Here is a 19,354-nt window from a genome sequence, read left to right on the forward strand (position 1 = left end):
AGAAGTTCTTCATATGTTTTCTAGCCAATTTACATGATTTGTTTATATTAAATAACAGGTTTTCTAAGGTAAAAAATTCTAATTTATTTATTTATTCACTTAATTAATGAATGACAAGGTCTTGCTCTGTCACCCATGCTGGAGTGCAGTGGTGTTCATAGCTCACTGCAGCCTCCAACTCCTGGGCTCAAGCATTCCTTCTGCCTCAACCTCTGGAGTAGCTAGGACTACAGGCATGCACCACCACATCCAGCCCTAGTACATTAAATTTAAACATTGAATATAGTACATTAAAATTCTAAGTCTAGATTAAGAATCTGTATAGTTTCCCTTCCGCTTAATGTGTATGCCCCAGACTTTCCTGTTATTTACTTCCACCTTCAAGCTAAACTCCCACACTCATTACATGGAACTCACTTTGCTGTTTACTAGATGTTCCCTTGTTTCTTAACATCTTAATTTGTTTCTTTCACAAGTGGGAGATATGCCTTGCCACACTTGTGTGCATAGGAGGTTAAATGCTTTGCCCAGTGGCTGACATATATATAGTAGGTGGTACATACAGAGTAGCAGTGATTATTATCTGAGAATTTAAGAGTGTTAGGAAAAGCAAGTCTTCACATTCACCTTATTGTTACCCTTTGCAACTGTTACAACTTGAGAAAACATAAATGTATTTTGTAAAAACATTTTCACATGTGGAAAGATAAGGTTTTTTTTTTAAATCTGCTTTTGAAAACTGATACTCGATGTACATGAGGTTCTGTGTTTCTCATCAATGGTTTATTTGCTTCATTTTTCCCAGGTGAAAAAAAGATGTTATCCCGGTTAAGAGTAGCTGCCACTCCTTGTACTTCGGCATGTCGTCATTTGCACGTAAAAGAGAAAGGCAAGCCTCTTATGTTAAATCCAAGAACAAACAAGGTTAGTAACATTAACATCAAAATGTGTATTCTCTCTTCCTGGTAGAGGTTTGATAATTTTTAGACTGATAAAAGTATGACTTTTTTTGTAGCTTTATGCTGAGACTGTTCAGAGCTGTTTGCTTTTTCTGCTTATCATGCTTCTCCACATGGCAAGAATCATGGCTGCTTTATGCCTTCTAAAGTTCACCCCTCACAACTTTTACCACCAGAAAAGGATTGACTTTGCTTCCTAATTCTAGCTTTAAAAAAAAAAAAGAAAGGAAAGAAAGAAAAAAATTCCTAGAATAGTGCTCTGACCAGAACTTTGGGCCAGATGTGGGCTGTGGGATATTTAGATTTACCCAGGTCAAATAAGGTACTTAACCTGGGCCACTCAGGATCTTGGAAGGTGGAGTCAAAATTGTGAAATGAACCTTTATTTAAAGTCTACCCCACCCCACCTCCACCCAGCTTTTTGGACACAAACCACTACACACAAGTAATTTTGCCTATTAGACTACTGCTTCAAAAGAGAGAGGGACCTCTAAGTCTTTTCATTATCACTCTTGGGATAGAATTGTTGGGTAATATTGAGATCCAGTCATCACGTCATCCTTTATCTAAGCTGGGTTCAATAGGCAAGTCCCTCTCTGTTTTTTAGTTGCAGTATTAAATAGCAAGTAAATATAATTCTGAAAAGAGACTTTTTGGAGGAAGCTTCAAGAGGATACATTGAGTTTATTGTAATATGTGAAATTGGCCTTTTTGGGAAAGGTACATTCAGATTAAAAGCGTGACTTATTTCAAAAGAACAGTCATCAAAAATTTGCCAATCCCATTTATTTCCTGTTATCGGAGAAAACAGTTAATTGTATACTATGATAAGATTTGAAGGGTGTCAGGCCTAGAAGGGAAAATTTGACCATGGGTCACACGGAGCACCTCATCTTTGTATTTTTGGTATCCGGTACAGAATGAGAATTCAGCAAGCAATTAGTGAATTAAATGAAGCTTAAGGAAGGATATTTTAATCCTCTCTTGTTTTTGCCTCATGTCCTCAAATCTTGTGTGCTCTTCAAGGTGTAACTTATTTGAAATTCAGTTCTCCTGTAGAGCCTTTTCATACACCATACACTAAAGTAATTGCTCCCTTCTCTGAAACTTCATAGCAGTTTTTATCTTCCTATTTCTTTGACAAGTAATCAATATGTGTTGCTTTATGTTTCTTTTCATGTCTTAAGCTGTTACTGAAATCACTGATGGTAGTTATATATTCATGAATTTATATCATCTCGACTATATTTCAGGTTCCTTTTAGGCAGGGACCATTCAGATACTTTTTTGTGTGGACCATTCAGATACTTCTTTGTGTCTTTTATAGCGCTGTGGATATAGTAGATATTTGATGACTATGTTGGTTTATGTTCTTTTTTATCCTTATGAAAATATTTAATACCTACTCTGGAGACTTAGGGGTTATAAAAAACTTACAAAACACATTGAGTGACAAACAAATTTCAAGAGGGAGGATAGTCTTAAATGCATTACAGTACTTCGATAAAGAAAGTAAGATCTAATGCTCTGGAATCTCTAAAATAAGATCTAGTGCTTCGGAAATCTCTGAGGTTGAGTAACATCTGTGTAGATACGTCATTGAAGGGCCACTTCTGGAATTCCCTTGAACATCAGAAAGAGTTTGTTTTTGTTTAAGAAGGAACATAGACCAGTGATTCCAAATTCATGGGTTATAAACTTCTTAGAGACTTAAGAAATGTTAAATCAAGTTTGTGCTTCAAACATTGTAGACTGAATTAATTTTCACATATGTATAAATATTGTTTTTAAGAGTATGTTGCTGCTATGGTTAATGAATTAGTAATTAAAGGCAGTACTGAATTCTGAATCTTTTTAAATGTATGTCTATAATCACTGCCTACCTGTTACTATGTTCATAAAACTTTTTTATTGCAGTTAACATAATGTGAAATTTACAGTTTTAACCATTTAAAACTTTACAATTCAATGACATTAAGTACATTCAATTTTGTGCCATCACCACTATCTACTTCTAGAACTTTTTCATTATCTCAAATGGAAACCTAATACCCATTAAGCAGATGCTCCCCATTTCCCATTTCCACTGCCCTCCCAGCTTCTGCTTGCTGTTTCTGTAGGTTTGCCTATTCAGGTATAAACATGAAATTCTTTATGCAAATTCTAAAAATTTCTTATACTTTAAAAGGTTGGACATCATATGCTGGGTTATAAGCAGGAGTTTAGGTGCTAATTTGAGCTCTGCCATTTACTAACCATGACACTCTGGCAAATACCTCTCTAGGCCTCAGTTTTCTCATGTAGATAATAGCGTTTTGAAACATTTAAAGGGCTGTAGAAGTCTAAGATCAGATTTCTCCTTTTCTCCCCATGCTTATTTGGTTAACTTTTCTAATAATATTCCTACCATTCCAGTATATTGTCTATTTTTATTTTGCCATGATCCTCTTAAAACTATATTTACTTTTAAGATCGTAGTATATAGTTTCATATACCATTTTACCACTGGAAAAAGTATATTGTAAATTATCTTCAAAATGTTTGATAAGCCTTATATGGCTGTGTAATAGTGTAGTAGGTAGATTTGGAATCACAAAGGCTGACGAGAGTCTCATCTTAACCCCTTATTGACTGTGTAATCTTTAGTGTTGATGTACCTTTAGACCCAGCTATGGCCTGAATGTTTGTATCCCCCCAAAATTCATTAGTAGAAATCCTACCCCCAAAAGTGATGGTATTAGGAGGTGGGGGCCTTTTGGGAGGTGATTCATTTATGAGGGTTCTGCATGGGAGTAAGTACCCTTATAAAAGAGGCTCCAGTGAAAGCTCCTTCCACTGTGAGAAGATGCAACGAGAAGGCTCCTTCTATGAAGAATAATCTCTTACCAGACCCTGAAGTGCTGACTCCTTGATCTTAGACTTTCCAGCCTCCCAAACTGTGAGAAATAAGTGTTTGTTGTTTTTAAGTCAGTTTGTGGCATTTTTGTTATAGCAGCCAGAACAGACTAGCACAGACTCCAGTTTCTTAATTTAGATTGCTGTATAGAAAAAAGAAAAACTACAAATCTACTTTAGATACAGTAAGATACATATTATATAAATGTGAGTTCTTCCCTTTAGATGTTTTATAATTTAGTTAGCCATGACCCTGTTGTTGAATACTGTTTCCAATTTTGACATTATTAATCATTAGTCACTAGTCATGTTATCAGCTCTATAAATATTTGGAAATTTCCTAATCCCTGGCAGATTATGCTAACTGAACTAAGAGGAAAAGGAGTAGAAGAGCCCTCTATTTGCCCCCTGGCACGCTTACCAGCGTGTTCGAAAGTCAAGTTAAGGGATCTTTATCAATATTGACTTATGTGGAGAAGCAGTATGTGCTAAAGGAAAATAGCTCAGGATCCTTCAGGATCAGCTGAAGGAAACACACCTCTACTATGTAAAGTGGGAGGGAGGGCGTTGCTGTTGCATAGATGAGAAAAAGGGAGAAATAGCATTGGAAGATGGAGAAAGTAGAAGAGTAGACGAGAAGACAGTTGTTTCTGCTGAATGTTAAGAAAGTAATCAAACTGTTCATTTTAAACTAATGTCGTCATCACAGAGTTGCTTCACTTATTAACACCAGGCTAGCAAATTTAAGAATTTGATCAACTATTAACATAAATACCTATAAATAAAATTATGTCTTTGATAATCATTTTATTTCCTACCCTGCATTATAAATAAAGCAATTTTGAGTGTCCCTTAAATCTAAATAGAAGTAAGATAGTGAACCCTTGTGTAGCCAACTCACTTACATTTGGCAGTAAGGATAGATAAAGCACTTTTAAATGAACTGCATAGTTCATTTAAACATAAATTTTAGCTTTTTCTTTAGTCTTTTACTAGAGTTGGAAAAAGGGAGCAAGAGTGACAGTTTGGGTTTTACCTCTTTTATATTTCCCATCCTTCAATAAAATCTTAGCAGCATGAGACATAAAGGATTTAATGATTTGAGTCTTCTTTTTTTCTGTGTCAGTTTATCTCAAAGTTTGTCAATTTTGTTGATCTTTTCAAAAAAGCATCTTTTGGTTTCATTGTTTTTTGGTTTTTTTTCCCAATTGTCTTTTCCCTGTTTGATTTCTTTTCACTCTAATTTTTATTTCCTTCCTTCTGCTTGCTTCAGGTTAGGTTATCGATTTGAGATCTTTCTGCTTTTTTTGAAATATGGGCATTTACAGATGTAAATGTGCCTCTAATCATTGCTTTCACTGCATTCCATAAGTTTTGGTATGTTGTGTTTTAATTGATTTCAGAGTATATTCTAATTTCCCTTGTGATTTCATCTTTAACCAATTGGTTATTTGGCAGAGTGTTGTTTACTATCCAAATATTTGTGAATTCCCCTGATTTCTTTATATTACTGGTTTATAATCTCATCGCATTGCAGTCAGAAGTCATACTTTGAATGGTTTAAATTCTTTCAAATTTATTGAAACTTGTTCTATGATTTAACATATGTTCTGTCCTGGAAAGTATTCCATGAGTACCTCAGAAGAATGTGTATCCTGCTGTTACTGAGTGGAGTGTTCTGTAAATGTCTGTTATGTCTAGTTGATTCACACTGTTGTTCAAATCTTCTCTTTCCTCATTTATCTTGTCTGGCATTTCCTCTATTATTGAAAGTGAGGTATTGAAGACTCCAACTTGTTGAGTTGTCTTTCTTCCTTCAATTCTGTTAGTTTTGCTTCATGTATTCTGGACTTCTATCGTTAGAGGTGTTATATCTTCTTAATGGAGTCACCCTTTCATCATTATAAAATGTCCTTCCGTAGTTACAATGTTTGTTTTAAAGTCTGTTTTGTCTGTTGTTAGTATAGCCAATCCAACTCTCTTTTGGTTTCTATTTGTATGGTATATCTTTTCCATTCTTTTACTTCCAACTTACTTGTGTCTTTGAATCAAAATGTGTCTCTTGTAGACAGCATATAATTAGAACATGTTATTTCATCTATTCAACTAATCCCTGAGTTTAATCCATTTACATTAATGTAATAACTGATAAGGTAGGATTTACATCTGCCGTTTTGCTATCTGTTTTTTGTAAGTCTTTTTTTGTTTCTCTATTCCTCCATTACTGCTTTATGTTACATAGATATTTTCTAGTATACCATTTTAATTCTCTTGTATTTTCTTTTACTACCTGTTAGAGTTCATTTCTTAGTGGTTTGCCCTGGGGATTACAATGAACATCTTTATAACAATCTAGTTCAGATAAATACCAACTTAATTTCATTAGTGTACAAAAACTTTACTCCTATATGACTCTAACCCCCCATTTGTGCTGTTTTTTTTTGTACAAATTACATCTTTATATGTGTGTTTCCATCAGCAGAGATATATAATTATTGCTTTATGCAGTTATCTTTTAAATCAGGAGGAAAAAAGTTGCTCTTTTTATCTTTGTGTATATTTGAGTTTCTGTCTAGTGTCTTTCCATTTCAGCCTGTAGGGCTCTCTTTGATATTTCTTATGGGTAGGTCTGCCAGCAACAAATTTTCTCAATATTTGTTTAGCTGAGAATATCTTAATTTCTCCTTCATTTTTAAAGAATAGTTTTGCAAGATATATTGATAGAAACTATTGGTTGACCGTTTCTTTCTTTCAGCACTTTAAATATGTCATCCTACTGCCTTCTAGCCTCCATGATTTCTGATAAGAAATTAGTTGTTACTCTTATTGAGGATTCCTTATACATGATAAGTCACTTCTCTCTACTTTCAGATTTCTCTGTTTGTCTTTTGACAGTTTGATTATGATGTGCCTATGTGTACATTTATTTGAGTTTATCATACTTGGAGTTGAGCTTCTTGGGTGTGTAGATTAGTTTTTCTCATAATATTTGGGAAGTTTGGGGGTGTTATTCAAATATTCTTCTGCCTCTTTCTCTTTTCTCCTGGGACTCTGTTATACATATGTTGGCACAGGAGATGATGGTGTCTCACAGTTCTCTGAGTCTCTCTCATACCTCTTCATTCTTTTTTCTTTCTGTTTCTTAGACTGGATGATCTCAGTTGACCTGTTTTTAAGTTCACTGATTCTTTCCTCCATTTGCTCAAATCTGCTGATGAGCCCCACTAGCGAATTTTTTATGTCATTTATTGGACTTTCAACCCCAGAACTTCTGTATGGTTCCTTTTTATAATTTCTATATCTTTACTGATATTCTCTTAATTGGTGGAACATCATTCTCATACTTTCTTTTAGTTTCTTAAACATGGTGTCCTTTAGTTCTTTGAATATGTTTAAAGTTACTGTTTAAAGTTTTTGTATAGTAAGTACAATGTCTGGGCTTCCTCAAGGACAGTTTCTATCAACTGCCTTTTTTTCATGTATGTGAGCCAGACTTTCTTGTTTCTTTGTATATCTCATGATTTTTTGTTGCAAACTGGACATTTTAAACAATGTGGCAGCTGTGGAAATCAGATACTCCTTCTTGGGTTTGTTGTGTGGCTGCTGCTTTTGCTTATTTAGTGTCAATTCTGAACTAATTATAAAATCTGTATTCTTGTTCTGTATGCCTACTGAAGTCTCTGCTTGGTTAGTTTAGTGATCCGCTAATGATTAGACAAGGACTTAAATGTTTAGAACCAGTACATTCCCCATTCTTTGTCAAGGAACTCTGTGTGCCTGCTAGGGCGTGCCTCCAGCTCTCTGCCAGCCTGTTTCCAACCACACATCAGCCTTCGCTTCCTACTTGCACAGAGCCTCAAGGTCAGCCAGCAGTGGGAACTCAGGGCCTTCTCAAGTCTTTCCTGGGCATGTCCACAGTTCATGCATTGGCTTTCTTGATTCCCAGTACCACCTCAGAGTTTGTCAGAGCTCCTCCCACAAGGACATCTCATTCCTTAGTCTTTCTTTTTCAGCTGTTTGGTTACCCTATTGTTTACCTCACTGTTATCCACTGCCTCAGCAACTACCTTACTAAATAATTGCCTCTGATTGTTTTCAACAAGCACTTCTGGGGGAAAGACTGCACTGGGTGAGCTCCAAGTTAGGTCAAATAAGGACAGCTTTGCAAGTGGAGTCTTCCAGGGAACCACCAGATAGGTCACATAATGACATTTCCCTGAGAACGGGGCTTTGGAAGAATCTCTAGTCCCTTCTATCCTCTCCAGTGGTTGTTCCAGGCTATTGATTTTCACAGTGATTGTGAGCTATTGGTTTTCAAGACTACCATGGAACTAGAGAAGGGAGCATGATAAAATGTCATGAAGTTTGCTGTTTACTAAAATTCAGGTGTTTTTCTTGAATAAGTGCTCCCCAGTAGAATCTACAAATGTTTGGTTAATTTCCAGTATTCCAAAAAGTGATTTTGATCACTTGCCAGTGTTCTGTTGCTTTTATGGATGAAAAAAATCTTCCGAAGTCCTTAGTCCATCATTTTCACTGACATTGCTTTGATGCAATGAATGTAACCTACAGCAGAATACCAGAAATCGAAAAAGATTTTCTTATGACACAGATTAATTTTTCCTTAGGTATCATTTCTTCCATCCCCCTTCCCTTACCCAACCTCACTCCTTTCAGAGTGCAGAGGTAGCCTCTGCTATGAGTTGGTTTATGTTCTTTCAAACTATGTTGACTTCACTCATAATGTGTACGTGCATCTGTGTATAATATGTAGTTTTATGTGGGTTTTCTAAACATGAATGCGTTAACAGTGAGTTTGCTTTGATTTGAAACTTGCTTTTTTTTTCCTTAACTATATGTCTTGGAGATCTTTCTACTATATGCTTAGAGATATATGTTTAACTATTTCTATGGTATTCATGGTATGGGAATACCATAGGATGCTTAACTGTATCATAATTCATAGACTTTTAGTTTTTAACAGCCAAGAGAACTAGAAACAATACTACAACTAATCTCTTTGTATATGCCTTTTTATTTCATGTGTGAATATTTCTCTAAGGTGGCTAGCTAGAAGTTGAATTGCTTGATTGAAGAGTATGTGCATTAAAAAATTTAAGAATACTTTAAAATTGTCTTCCAAAAGCCTAAACTAGTTTACATTCCCAACAATGGTATATGAGAGTAACTTTGTTCCCCATGTCTGGGCAAAAATAATATTTAATCTTTTTATTTCTCCTCTTTAGGGAATGGCTTTTACGTTACAGGAACGACAAATGCTTGGTCTTCAAGGACTTCTACCTCCCAAAATAGAGACACAAGATATTCAAGCCTTACGATTCCACAGAAACTTGAAAAAAATTAGTAGCCCTTTGGAAAAGTAAGAGTTGATTAAATGTTTTGTTTTTTGTTGATATTCTGATTAGGAATATTGGGAGCATATTATGGTTACTATAGCATGAGAAATATACAGTCTCTTAATAGTTTGTGTTTTTGTCAGTTAACTGTTTTTATAATGATTGTTTCTTTCACTTCACTGACTACTTCACTGTGTTCACTGTTGTAAAATTTAGCAGAAATCAGTTTTTATGCTTAAACTCAGAGCATTTCAGGTTTTAATAGAACATTAGAAGCAAAGTTTACCATCTAATTTGCACACATTGTATTCGACAACGTCTATTGATCACTTACTTTGTGTGCGACACTATACTAGTCACTGAGGGTATCAAGTAGGTAATAGATAGAGTAACCATTTACTATATCATCTAAACCAGGCACTTTGAGGAGTGAAAAAGAGGTGTGACCAAAACTGTCCCTGACAAACTAGAATATGTGACCAACCCAGTAAGGCACAGCCCTGTCTTCTAGAAGCTCATCAGTAGATAGTTACACTATGCTTGTCACTGTACTCTAGACCACAGTGTAAGGTACAGTAAGAAAAAGGTACATGCGAGGTATACGCTGGAAGCATGAAAAGGGTACCTAGCCCAACTTGAGGAATCAGATAAAGCTTCTTGGAGGAAGTGATGCAAAAGCTGAAGTTTTTTAGGAGGTGAGTTCTCACTGTGTTGCCCAGGCTGGAGTGCAGTGCAGTGGCTATGCAGAGGCTCAATCATAGCACACTACAGCCTCAAACTCCTGCCTTCAAGTGATCCTCCCACCTCAGCCTTTCAAGTAGCTGGGACTACAGGCGCACACCACTGTGCTGGCTGAGCTGAATTTTAAACAATATGCTGTAGGTAGCAGGCTAATGAGAAAGAAAGACGAGTTATTCTGGGTAACGGGATCAGCCTGAATACAGGCGAAACATACCCATTGGGTTTGTTAAGTATAGGGGATTATTGGTGACTGGTGAGAGAGATTTCTTTGATGTGACGGGGCAAAATGGAAACTGCAGTGGTTTGAAAAATGAAAGGGAGGGAAGGAAATGTAAACCACTCTCAATAAGTTCAGGCAAGAGGGGACGGAAGGACATTAACAGTAAGTAAGTAAAGGAGGACTTGGGTTGAAGTATGGTTTAGGCTGGGAGGAAGCTGAACATGAATGAGCCCAGGAGAAAGAATAATCGATAGAGCAAGGTCTCAGGAAAAAGGTATAGGATCAAGTGCAGAGGTAGAGAGGCTGGTCTTGAACAAGAACAAAGAATAGTTCATTCGCCGAGGCAGGAGTTAAGATAAATACAAGTATTAGGAAGAATAAGTATGGAGGTGTTGGAGCAGAGATAATGAGATCTCATTTAACCTCTTTGACCTTGATTTTCTTTATGATATAAAATATGAAGGTCATGGCTTAGTTTTAGAAGGGCCAAGGTTGAATAGGTTGGTGAAGGAGAGAGGTAAATGTTTGGAAGAGTCATGTAGCTATGAGATAAAGCCTGCCAATATAGTCTTGTTTGTATAGGTGCCATTCTGAACAGCAATGTTATTTTTCCGCAGAAAAGATGAAATGTAACATTGATTCAGGTTTGGAGTTTGCTGGGCTGGCAAAGGTGCTACATTAATTCAGCTAATACTGATTCAGGGCTGTTATGTGCTAGGCATTGGTCTAAGCTCTGGAACTCAAAAAATGAAAAAACCTAGTCCTTCCTTTCAGGGGATTCACTGTCTGGGTGAGCGGTGCAGTGGTAAAGATAGTGTAATGACAGAGAAAGATTTGCTTGGAGTGAGAGATTTGATTATGGGATCCAGTAGGGAATGAAAAGGATCCCAAAGGGAGCTAATAGAATGGGAGAAAATGAAGGGATCAAGGAGCTAGAAATCCCTGGAAGGATGATGAAGTGAGGGCATTGTATAACTATCCAAAATGGTAAAGGGTTGTGATCTGCGATTGGAATAAGGGCATTCACCATTTCTGAGCTGTAATGATCCTAGGTGAGTGCTACAGTATCCCTGGGAGGAACACAAGGAGTGAGTAAACTGAAATGAAGGTGAGAGTGATAACATTAAGGAAGTCCACAACTTGCCTAACTTCCCTATGTCACATGCCTGATAGGTCACCTGTTCTTTCCTTAATATCTCTGCTGTCTCTTTCACAAAGCCATCTTATTAATAACAGCTCAGGTCATTTGTTTGCTTACTATCCTATACTGAGGAAAAATCTGCTTCCCTTTAATTTCTACCTATTGATACCATTTCTGCCCCTAGTGCTAAATAGAAGATATAATTCCTCCTCTAAATGGATCGCTTCTCCTTACTCAGTCACCAAATATTTGCACAGCAGTTGTGTGCCACATACTTGGCTAGTTCCTGGAAATATAGAAGTATATGAGGTCCCTAGCTCATGGTATTGTCTATGCTGGAGGGAAGCTGGAAAGTCAAGAAGGGGAGTGCAGGTTACAGAAGAGGGAGTAGGGCATCATGGGAAAACAGAAAAGTCTAATGTCTGTGTATGTATGTGGTGGGGGACAGGACTGGGCAGAGAATGGGCCCCAGAGAGCATGCCACCTGAGCTGCATTTGGAGGACATGATTATAGGACCACTCCACGTCATCCAGCCTGGGCAACAGAGGGAAACCCTGTCTCTTAAAACAAACAAACAACAACAACAAAAAAAAAACTAGTTAGAAGGTTCTTGAGGTAGTCCCGGTGAGAAATGATGGTGCCTTGGACTGGGCAAGAGTAGAGGGAGGAAATGGGCATGTTGGAAAGACACAGAGTTTACCTGGTAGGACTTGGTGATTCATTAGATTGGTGTAGGGGAGGATGAGAGAAGAAGAAATCAAGAATGGACTCTGGGTTTTCCATTTGGTCAGATGGAACAGGAGAAGAAACAAGTTTGGAGGAAAGATAATGAGTCTGTTTTAGACATATTTCATTCAAGATGATTACTGGTGTTCAAGCCAATATTTCCCTGTTCTTTAAACTTAAAACGAAGCTACTTATATATGTATTTACATGAATTGACCATTGCCTCCTTTTGCTGCCTCGGTGCTCCATGCAGACCTTCTAATGCTTATAACCCTACTGGGTTACCAACTCCTTTATTTTTTTTTTTTTATTTATTTATTTATTTTTTTTTTTTTGAGACAGAGTGTCACTTTGTTGCCCTGGCTAGAGTTGAGTGCCGTGGCATCGGCCTAGCTCACAGCAACCTCAAACTCCTGGGCTTAGGCGATCCTACTGCCTCAGCCTCCCGAGTAGCTGGGACTACAGGCATGCGTCACCATGCCCGGCTAATTTTTTATATATATATTTTTAGTTGGCCAGATAATTTCTTTCTATTTTTAGTAGAGATGGGGTCTCACTCTTGCTCAGGCTGGTCTCGAACTCCTGACCTCGAGCGATCCACCCGCCTCGGCCTCCCAGAGTGCTAGGATTACAGGCGTGAGCCACCACGCCCGGCCCCAACTCCTTAAGGACAGTGGTCAATTCTTATATCCCTGGAGTTCAAAGTAGTGCCTGGCACGTACTGTTAAGCTAACCTTTGAATGAATGCCACTTGCTTTTGCTTCCCTTTTTAAATGTCAGTCTCCTCGAAGATCAATTCCTTAAGGCAGTGGTCCCCAACCTTTTTGGCACTAGGGACCGTTTTCATGGAAGACAATTTTTCCCATGGACAGGGGCAGGGGTTAGGGGGACGAGGGTTTCGGGATGATTCAAATGTATTACGTTTATTGTGCACTTTATTTCTGTTATTATTACATTGTAATATATAATGAAATAATTATACACCTCACCATAGGTTGGGGACCCCGCTTAAGGTGATCTTTACATTTCCAGTGCCTTGTACAGAGCCTGACTCACAGTAAGGGCTCAGTAAACTTTAGGTGTTGTTTGTGTTGTTATTTTTATCATCATCATCTTCATCTGCATTTTAAGTACCCTTACATTTTTGTTAATTTTTAGTCCAAACCTTTAATGTAATGTGGGCTGATTAGCCATTATTTACTTTGGTTAATTTCAGATACATCTATATAATGGGAATACAAGAAAGAAATGAGAAATTGTTTTATAGAATACTGCAAGATGATATTGAAAGCCTAATGCCAATTGTATATACACCAACAGTTGGGCTTGCCTGCTCGCAGTATGGACACATCTTTAGAAGACCTAAGTAAGGCTTATTTTAAAAAATACAATTGTAAATGATTATTGTATAAGGAAAATATCATTCCATAACACCTGTTATATTTCTATTCTACGTGTTGCAGTCTTATCCCAACCACATTTCTCACGTTACAAAACCTTAATTTGGTTTTAAAGGGATTAATAAAGACCCAACATATTCATAACTTTTTGTAGAAATAGCATTATTCATTCCTAACCTTCTTTAAATTATTGTGATTATTAGAGGAATTGTGTACTTTTGGAACCAAAAAAAGTCTTAATTCTGGGGGCAGATTCTCCAGAATTATCATTAAAGGCTTTGTCAGTCTGGCTAAAATACCGGATTGGTTCTTTATCATTTTATGTCAGCTTTAATTCCTGTTGATTGTTCTCCTTTTTTATGAACTTTCATGAATTTTAATTTCAAATCGTTCTAACACCTCCAAATATTTTAAGTGAGAAGAATACTGGAATGAGCCATTGCCGTAAGGCCTTGAATGAGTCACATAGTCCTCTGGCTGTGTTCTCTCATGTGGGAAATGCAGATAGCAGTACCTGTCAAAGAACTATTGAGAAGAAACTGATAGAACAGTTCTTTGTTAACTTATGAGCATTATATAAATAACTATTTTTACTTAATTTGAATTTTCTTCTCTTGTTACTCTAACCTATTATCATTTTCCCCAAGCCTTATATTTTTCCCTTACCTAGCTAACGTACTGATACAAATGTAGAAATTCAGACAAGGTGTGACAGCGTTTATCTTCAGTCTCCTGCCGTTGAGTCTGATGGCTTTCAAACTTTAATGTGCATAAGAAACACTGTGGAACTTATTGAAAATGTTAATCTCTGCCAACTTTCCTCTCCTTCCCATCCCCAAGATTTCTGATGAATAAGAGATCTGGAGGTCTGGATTTTAGTGAACATCCTCAGTGATTGTGTTGCAGGTATTCCCTGGAAGACACTGAGAAACACTGTTCTGATGTTTATGCTGCCATCAATTAATGTATCTAAAACATTTCTATGAGATGCTGTTCAACTCTTTCATAGTTTCTTATTAGAATAGTGGTTCCCAACCTAGATTAAAGGATAAAGGGAAACTTAAAGATACTGATGCCTCAGCCCCACCCCCAGAGATTCTGATTCAGTTAGTCTAGACTCGGGCCCAGGTGTGGGGGTTTCATTAAGGCTCCTGAGGTGATTATGATGTATGTGCACCCCCAGAGTTGAGAACTGACATGAAACATGAAGAGCACGGCTTTTGGGTGTGGGTAGCTGCTGTATTTTATTTTTGTAGTGTATTGTGCAGTAGGTTTTTTTTGTTGTTTTTTACATAGAAGATGGTTAGTAAATCTTGCTTGATTGATGCACACTCTAAGCCAGTTAAATAAGAATCTCTGGAGGTGGGACCATGGCACTTTAAAAGTCTCATCAGTTGAGCCTATTATGTAGCCATGCTTGAGAAACTGCTGAGCTAAACTGATTTGAACTACAGTAGTAATGCCAAAGTTAAGATACCAATGAGAAAGTTAAATGTAAGAATCTGTTTGAAGGCAATGGGGACCTGTTGGCCCTCATCTCTACCTGACATGTTTTCTAGAAACTATATTTCTTTTCTATTTTTCTCCTTTCCTCCTTTCTCTTTTGAAATCTGGATTATTTATCTCAATTAGATAGCAGTATACTGTGTTTAAAATAACTTTTCATTAACCATTCCACATATGAAATATGTATACATACTTCAAAACATGTACATGATAAATACAGTTGACCCTTGAACAACACAGATTTTCTTCCACCTCTGCCACCTCTGAGACAGCAAGACCAACCCCTCCTCTTTTCTTAATAATAATTTCTTTTCTGTAGCTTACTTTATTGCAAAAATACAGTATATGACACAACATACAAAATATGTGTTAATCAACTTAAATTATTGGTAAGGCTTCTGGTCAACAGGCTGTTAGTAGTTATGTTTTTGGAGGGTCAAAAGTTATACATGGATTTTCGACTTTTGATTTTCTAACTCCCACATTGTTGAGGGATCAACTATACAATTTTTGTCAATTAAAAAATAAAAATAACTTTTCACTTTTCCTAATGCTTTAGGAGTGTCATCTTTTATGTGAATTTACCATAATTTTCTTCCTTCCCTTCCTGTTCCTTCACATTTCAGATTTTTGGTTTTTAGTTTTAATAGTAGTTTATTGGCCTTGTTTTGCTCTCCTACATTGGTGGTTTATCTTTAGTTTTTTTTGTTATTGTTTTTTTTTTTCCTGGAGATGTATTGAGGTTTTGTTGTTGTTGTTTCTGAGACAGAGTCTCACTCTGTTGCCTGGGCTGGAGTGCCGTGGCATCAGCCTAGCTAACAGCAACCTCAAATTCCTGGGCTCAAACAGTCCTCCTGCCTCAGCCTCCTGAGTAGCTGCGACTACAGGTGTGCACCACCACGACTAGCTAATTTTTTCTATTTTTAGTTGTTTGGCTAATTTCTTTCTATTTTTAGTAGAGACGGGGTTTCGCTTTTGCTGAGGCTGGTCTCAAACTCCTGACCTCAAGTGATCCTCCCATCTTGGCCTCCCAGAGTGCTCATATTACAGGCATGAGCTACCATGCCTGGCCTGTATTGAGTTTATTTGAACATTAGATGTGGGTACATTTCTTCTTGGGTAAAATGATCTATAATTTAACGATAATCTTTGTGCAACTGTTACATGAACAATGTAATTACAGTTTGAAATAGTTGAAAATGTTTGAAAATAAACCAGTGTGACTTAGCTAAATCTGCTTGGAAATTATACCATGTCTTGATGTTTTACTAAAATACCTAAATATTCCAATTATGAACAAAAACTTAGAAACAAAACTGTTGTGAAATGCAAAGGTGTTTTTGTTCTGTTGCAGGGGATTATTTATTTCAATCTCAGACAGAGGTCATGTTAGATCAATTGTGGATAACTGGCCAGAAAATCATGTTAAGGTACTATAATAGCACAACCCTCCTTTTCACAATGCTTTCTCTTGCCTTGTAAATTGCCTCTAAATTTTCAAGAAGTTTTTTGTTGTTGCTCTGATTTATTTTGCACTTATATACATGCAGATTTAGTACTTTGTATCTGAGGTGATGATAATAGTAATAGTTATAAAATGGTTTACTGGTTTAGTGTTTGACTCTGAGAAAGAAATTGGAGGTATTACAAAGGGGAGCTCTCTCAGTGTCAGTACCTGGTGTCTCCTGCTTTCTCTGTATTCCTTTTCGATTTCACTAATATTATTCTAGGCAGAGAAAATGCATTAAAATGCCATAAAAACTTTTATTCTGTAGGGTGTTGGAAAGGATTTGTTACGTCTTATTTTTCCTTTAAAACCAAGATAGATTTAGATCCTTAGCAAATATGAGAGTTTTAAATTTAGCAAATATAAATCATGGTCAATCTGGCTGTCTTTCATAAAATAAAAAGTAAGAACTTATTTCAAGATCTTTTGGTAGGCTTTTGTTTTTATTGTAGGTAGTGATCTTACTTGCCTTTATTATGTATGTATTCCTTACCAAAGTAAACATTGATGAACACTCATTAGTTTGAATAATCTAGAAAATACTTCATCAGATAATTAAACTCACAGTATCATCTTAAAACCTTGTAGGTAGGTTTATTTTTTGTCCTAGATCTTTTTCTCTTTCATGGTTGCTAAGGTTTTTCTTGTTTGGCCTACATTATTGTATCAAAGTCCCATGCTATTTAATTCTAAACTCTTATTTTTCTCTTGTGGTAATCTCTCCATCAGAATTTTGTTCACGTCTGCCGTATTTAGTCTTTCTGAAGATATTTAAGTTGGTCCTCTAGTCAAAAACATTCTATTCCTAAACCAAAGTCAAAATGAAATCAAATCCAGTTAATTCTCTTTTTAATATCTTATAATAGTCAGAAATCCTAGAATTTTGAGTATGCTTGTTTGGTTTACATTGGAAGTTAGCCAAGAAACAATTTTATTTTTTAAAAGTGAGAGTGAAATGAATCAATTTTTAAAAATGCTTTTCTTTGGTGCCCTATTATTGACAACTTTTAATTTGCCTTTTTTTTTTTTTTTTTGTGATTAAGGCTGTTGTGGTGACTGATGGAGAGAGAATTCTGGGTCTTGGAGATCTTGGTGTCTATGGAATGGGAATTCCAGTAGGAAAACTTTGTTTGTATACTGCTTGTGCAGGAATACAGCCTGATAAATGCCTGCCTGTGTGTATTGACGTGGGAACTGATAATGTAGTGAGTAACATCATTCTCCCCCTTTGATCTTCTTCCTATATTTTTAAAACTTTTTAGTTATATTCCTCTTTTGAAGATAAGAAGGGAAAATTTTGTGATGGGATGTTGGTCATTTTCTTAAACTCTACTTATAATATTTGTATAAATAGTAGTAAATTAAGCCTATTAAAAGTTTCTTAAAGGGCAATGAAGTTTAAAAAATTGTATTAGTTATTTTTTTATTTTACCGTTTTTGTTTTGTATGTTTAAACTGGTTATGTAATAAAAATGATTTTATTTTTATATTTGGTTTGTTTTATAGGCACTCTTAAAAGATCCATTTTACATGGGCTTGTATCAGAAACGAGATCGCTCACAACATTATGATGACCTGATTGATGAGTTTATGAAAGCTATTACTGACAGGTATTAAAAAAATAGTTTGAGTATATGAAAGCACCTTTAATGAGGTGGGGAGCAGGAACCACAGTTCTTTTGTTTTCCTTTATCTCTTACGAACATTAGCAGGAGATTAAATTTTTGAGAACTTTGGTTCTTTTCTGTCTGATTAGATGTGCTGATACAAGGAGGTATCCATACTCTGCCTTGCTTTCTTGAGTTCCCTGACATCCTGAGGGAAGTCTGCCCTCACTGTGTCTCTCGAACCGTCACTTCTCAGTCCTCCTTTCAGCCGTTGACATCTAGGGTCACTCCCACCATTCCACTGCAGTTCTTTTGTAGCTTTTGTGTTTTAAATTCCCTGACCATTTGATATTCCTTCCTTTCTATCTCTTTGTAACATCTGACCAAGTTTTCCCACTCATACGTCCTTAAAACTCTCTGTTTTGACTACCAAGAGACTTTCCTAGCTTGGTCTTTCTCCCACCTTTCTTTCTTTTATCGTCTTTACTGGTTCTTCTTGCTCTCTTTTATTAAATGTGGGGAACTACATAGTCCTCTTTTTGAGCCATGTAAACTGTTACCTTGATGCATGTGACTCCTAAACCTATGAAAACCCATCTTTGCAGTCGCATTGCCCTTCTGAGGCATGTATTTCTAATACCTGGAATCGATTATTATTGTTATTATAGCTATTATGTCCCTATTATTGGCAGTAATATTCACCCTGTTGCCAAACCTTTGGTGTTGGTATTATCTGTGATTCTTCCTTCTTTATCAACCCCTCCATGTAGTCAAATATTCCTCAAATCCAGCTGATACTAACACTTAAATGCTTCAGAAATCTGTCTCTTGTTTTCCATTGCCACACTCCTTATCTCTCTTCTGGATTCTTCTAATCCTTCTTCCAATTTCTCTTCTCTCCAGTTCATCTACACCTTAATATCAGATTAATCTTTTAAAAACACGTTTCATTGTATCATTCTTTCACTCGAAATAGCTCATTGGTGTCCTACTGCCATAGGGTAAAGTCCAAACTCTTTACCTTAATGATCTAGCCCTAGCCTACCTTTTAAATTACTGGCACATAGAAAATACTCAAAAATTAATTCCTTTTTGGAGTCAAAGTTGACATATCTAAAGCTGAATTTTTTGACTTGCTAGAAATGGCCATCTCCCCTTCTTCTTCTCACTTCCATACCTTGAACAACCAAATAGTATCTTAGTTGTTTAGGTTGCCTTGGTATTGTAACAACTTCCTCCATACTTCCCAGCTGATGCTCATCATCAATTTGTTTGTTCGTTCTGATGTCTCATA

General features: G+C 36.5%; 1 protein-coding gene across 2 annotated transcripts in view; it reads left to right on the top strand.

Moving 5' to 3' along the window:
• The window catches only part of ME2 (malic enzyme 2), a 51,989-nt gene that overhangs the window by 10,772 nt on the left and 21,863 nt on the right, over positions 1 to 19,354 (top strand). The window contains exons 2-7 of one of the 2 annotated variants that reach the window (XM_045528054.1): positions 806 to 924; positions 9,101 to 9,234; positions 13,257 to 13,406; positions 16,301 to 16,376; positions 17,497 to 17,658; positions 17,960 to 18,063. In XM_045528054.1, coding sequence (XP_045384010.1) covers positions 817 to 924; positions 9,101 to 9,234; positions 13,257 to 13,406; positions 16,301 to 16,376; positions 17,497 to 17,658; positions 17,960 to 18,063 — 734 coding nt within the window. In that variant the 5' untranslated portion in view covers positions 806 to 816. Of the gene's footprint in view, positions 1 to 805; positions 925 to 3,527; positions 3,905 to 9,100; positions 9,235 to 13,256; positions 13,407 to 16,300; positions 16,377 to 17,496; positions 17,659 to 17,959; positions 18,064 to 19,354 lie in introns of those variants that run through there. The other variant, XM_045528055.1, reaches the window with a different exon arrangement.

Source organism: Lemur catta, chromosome 16 (assembly GCF_020740605.2).
Source record: "Lemur catta isolate mLemCat1 chromosome 16, mLemCat1.pri, whole genome shotgun sequence".
NCBI classification, from domain to species: Eukaryota; Metazoa; Chordata; class Mammalia; order Primates; family Lemuridae; genus Lemur; species Lemur catta.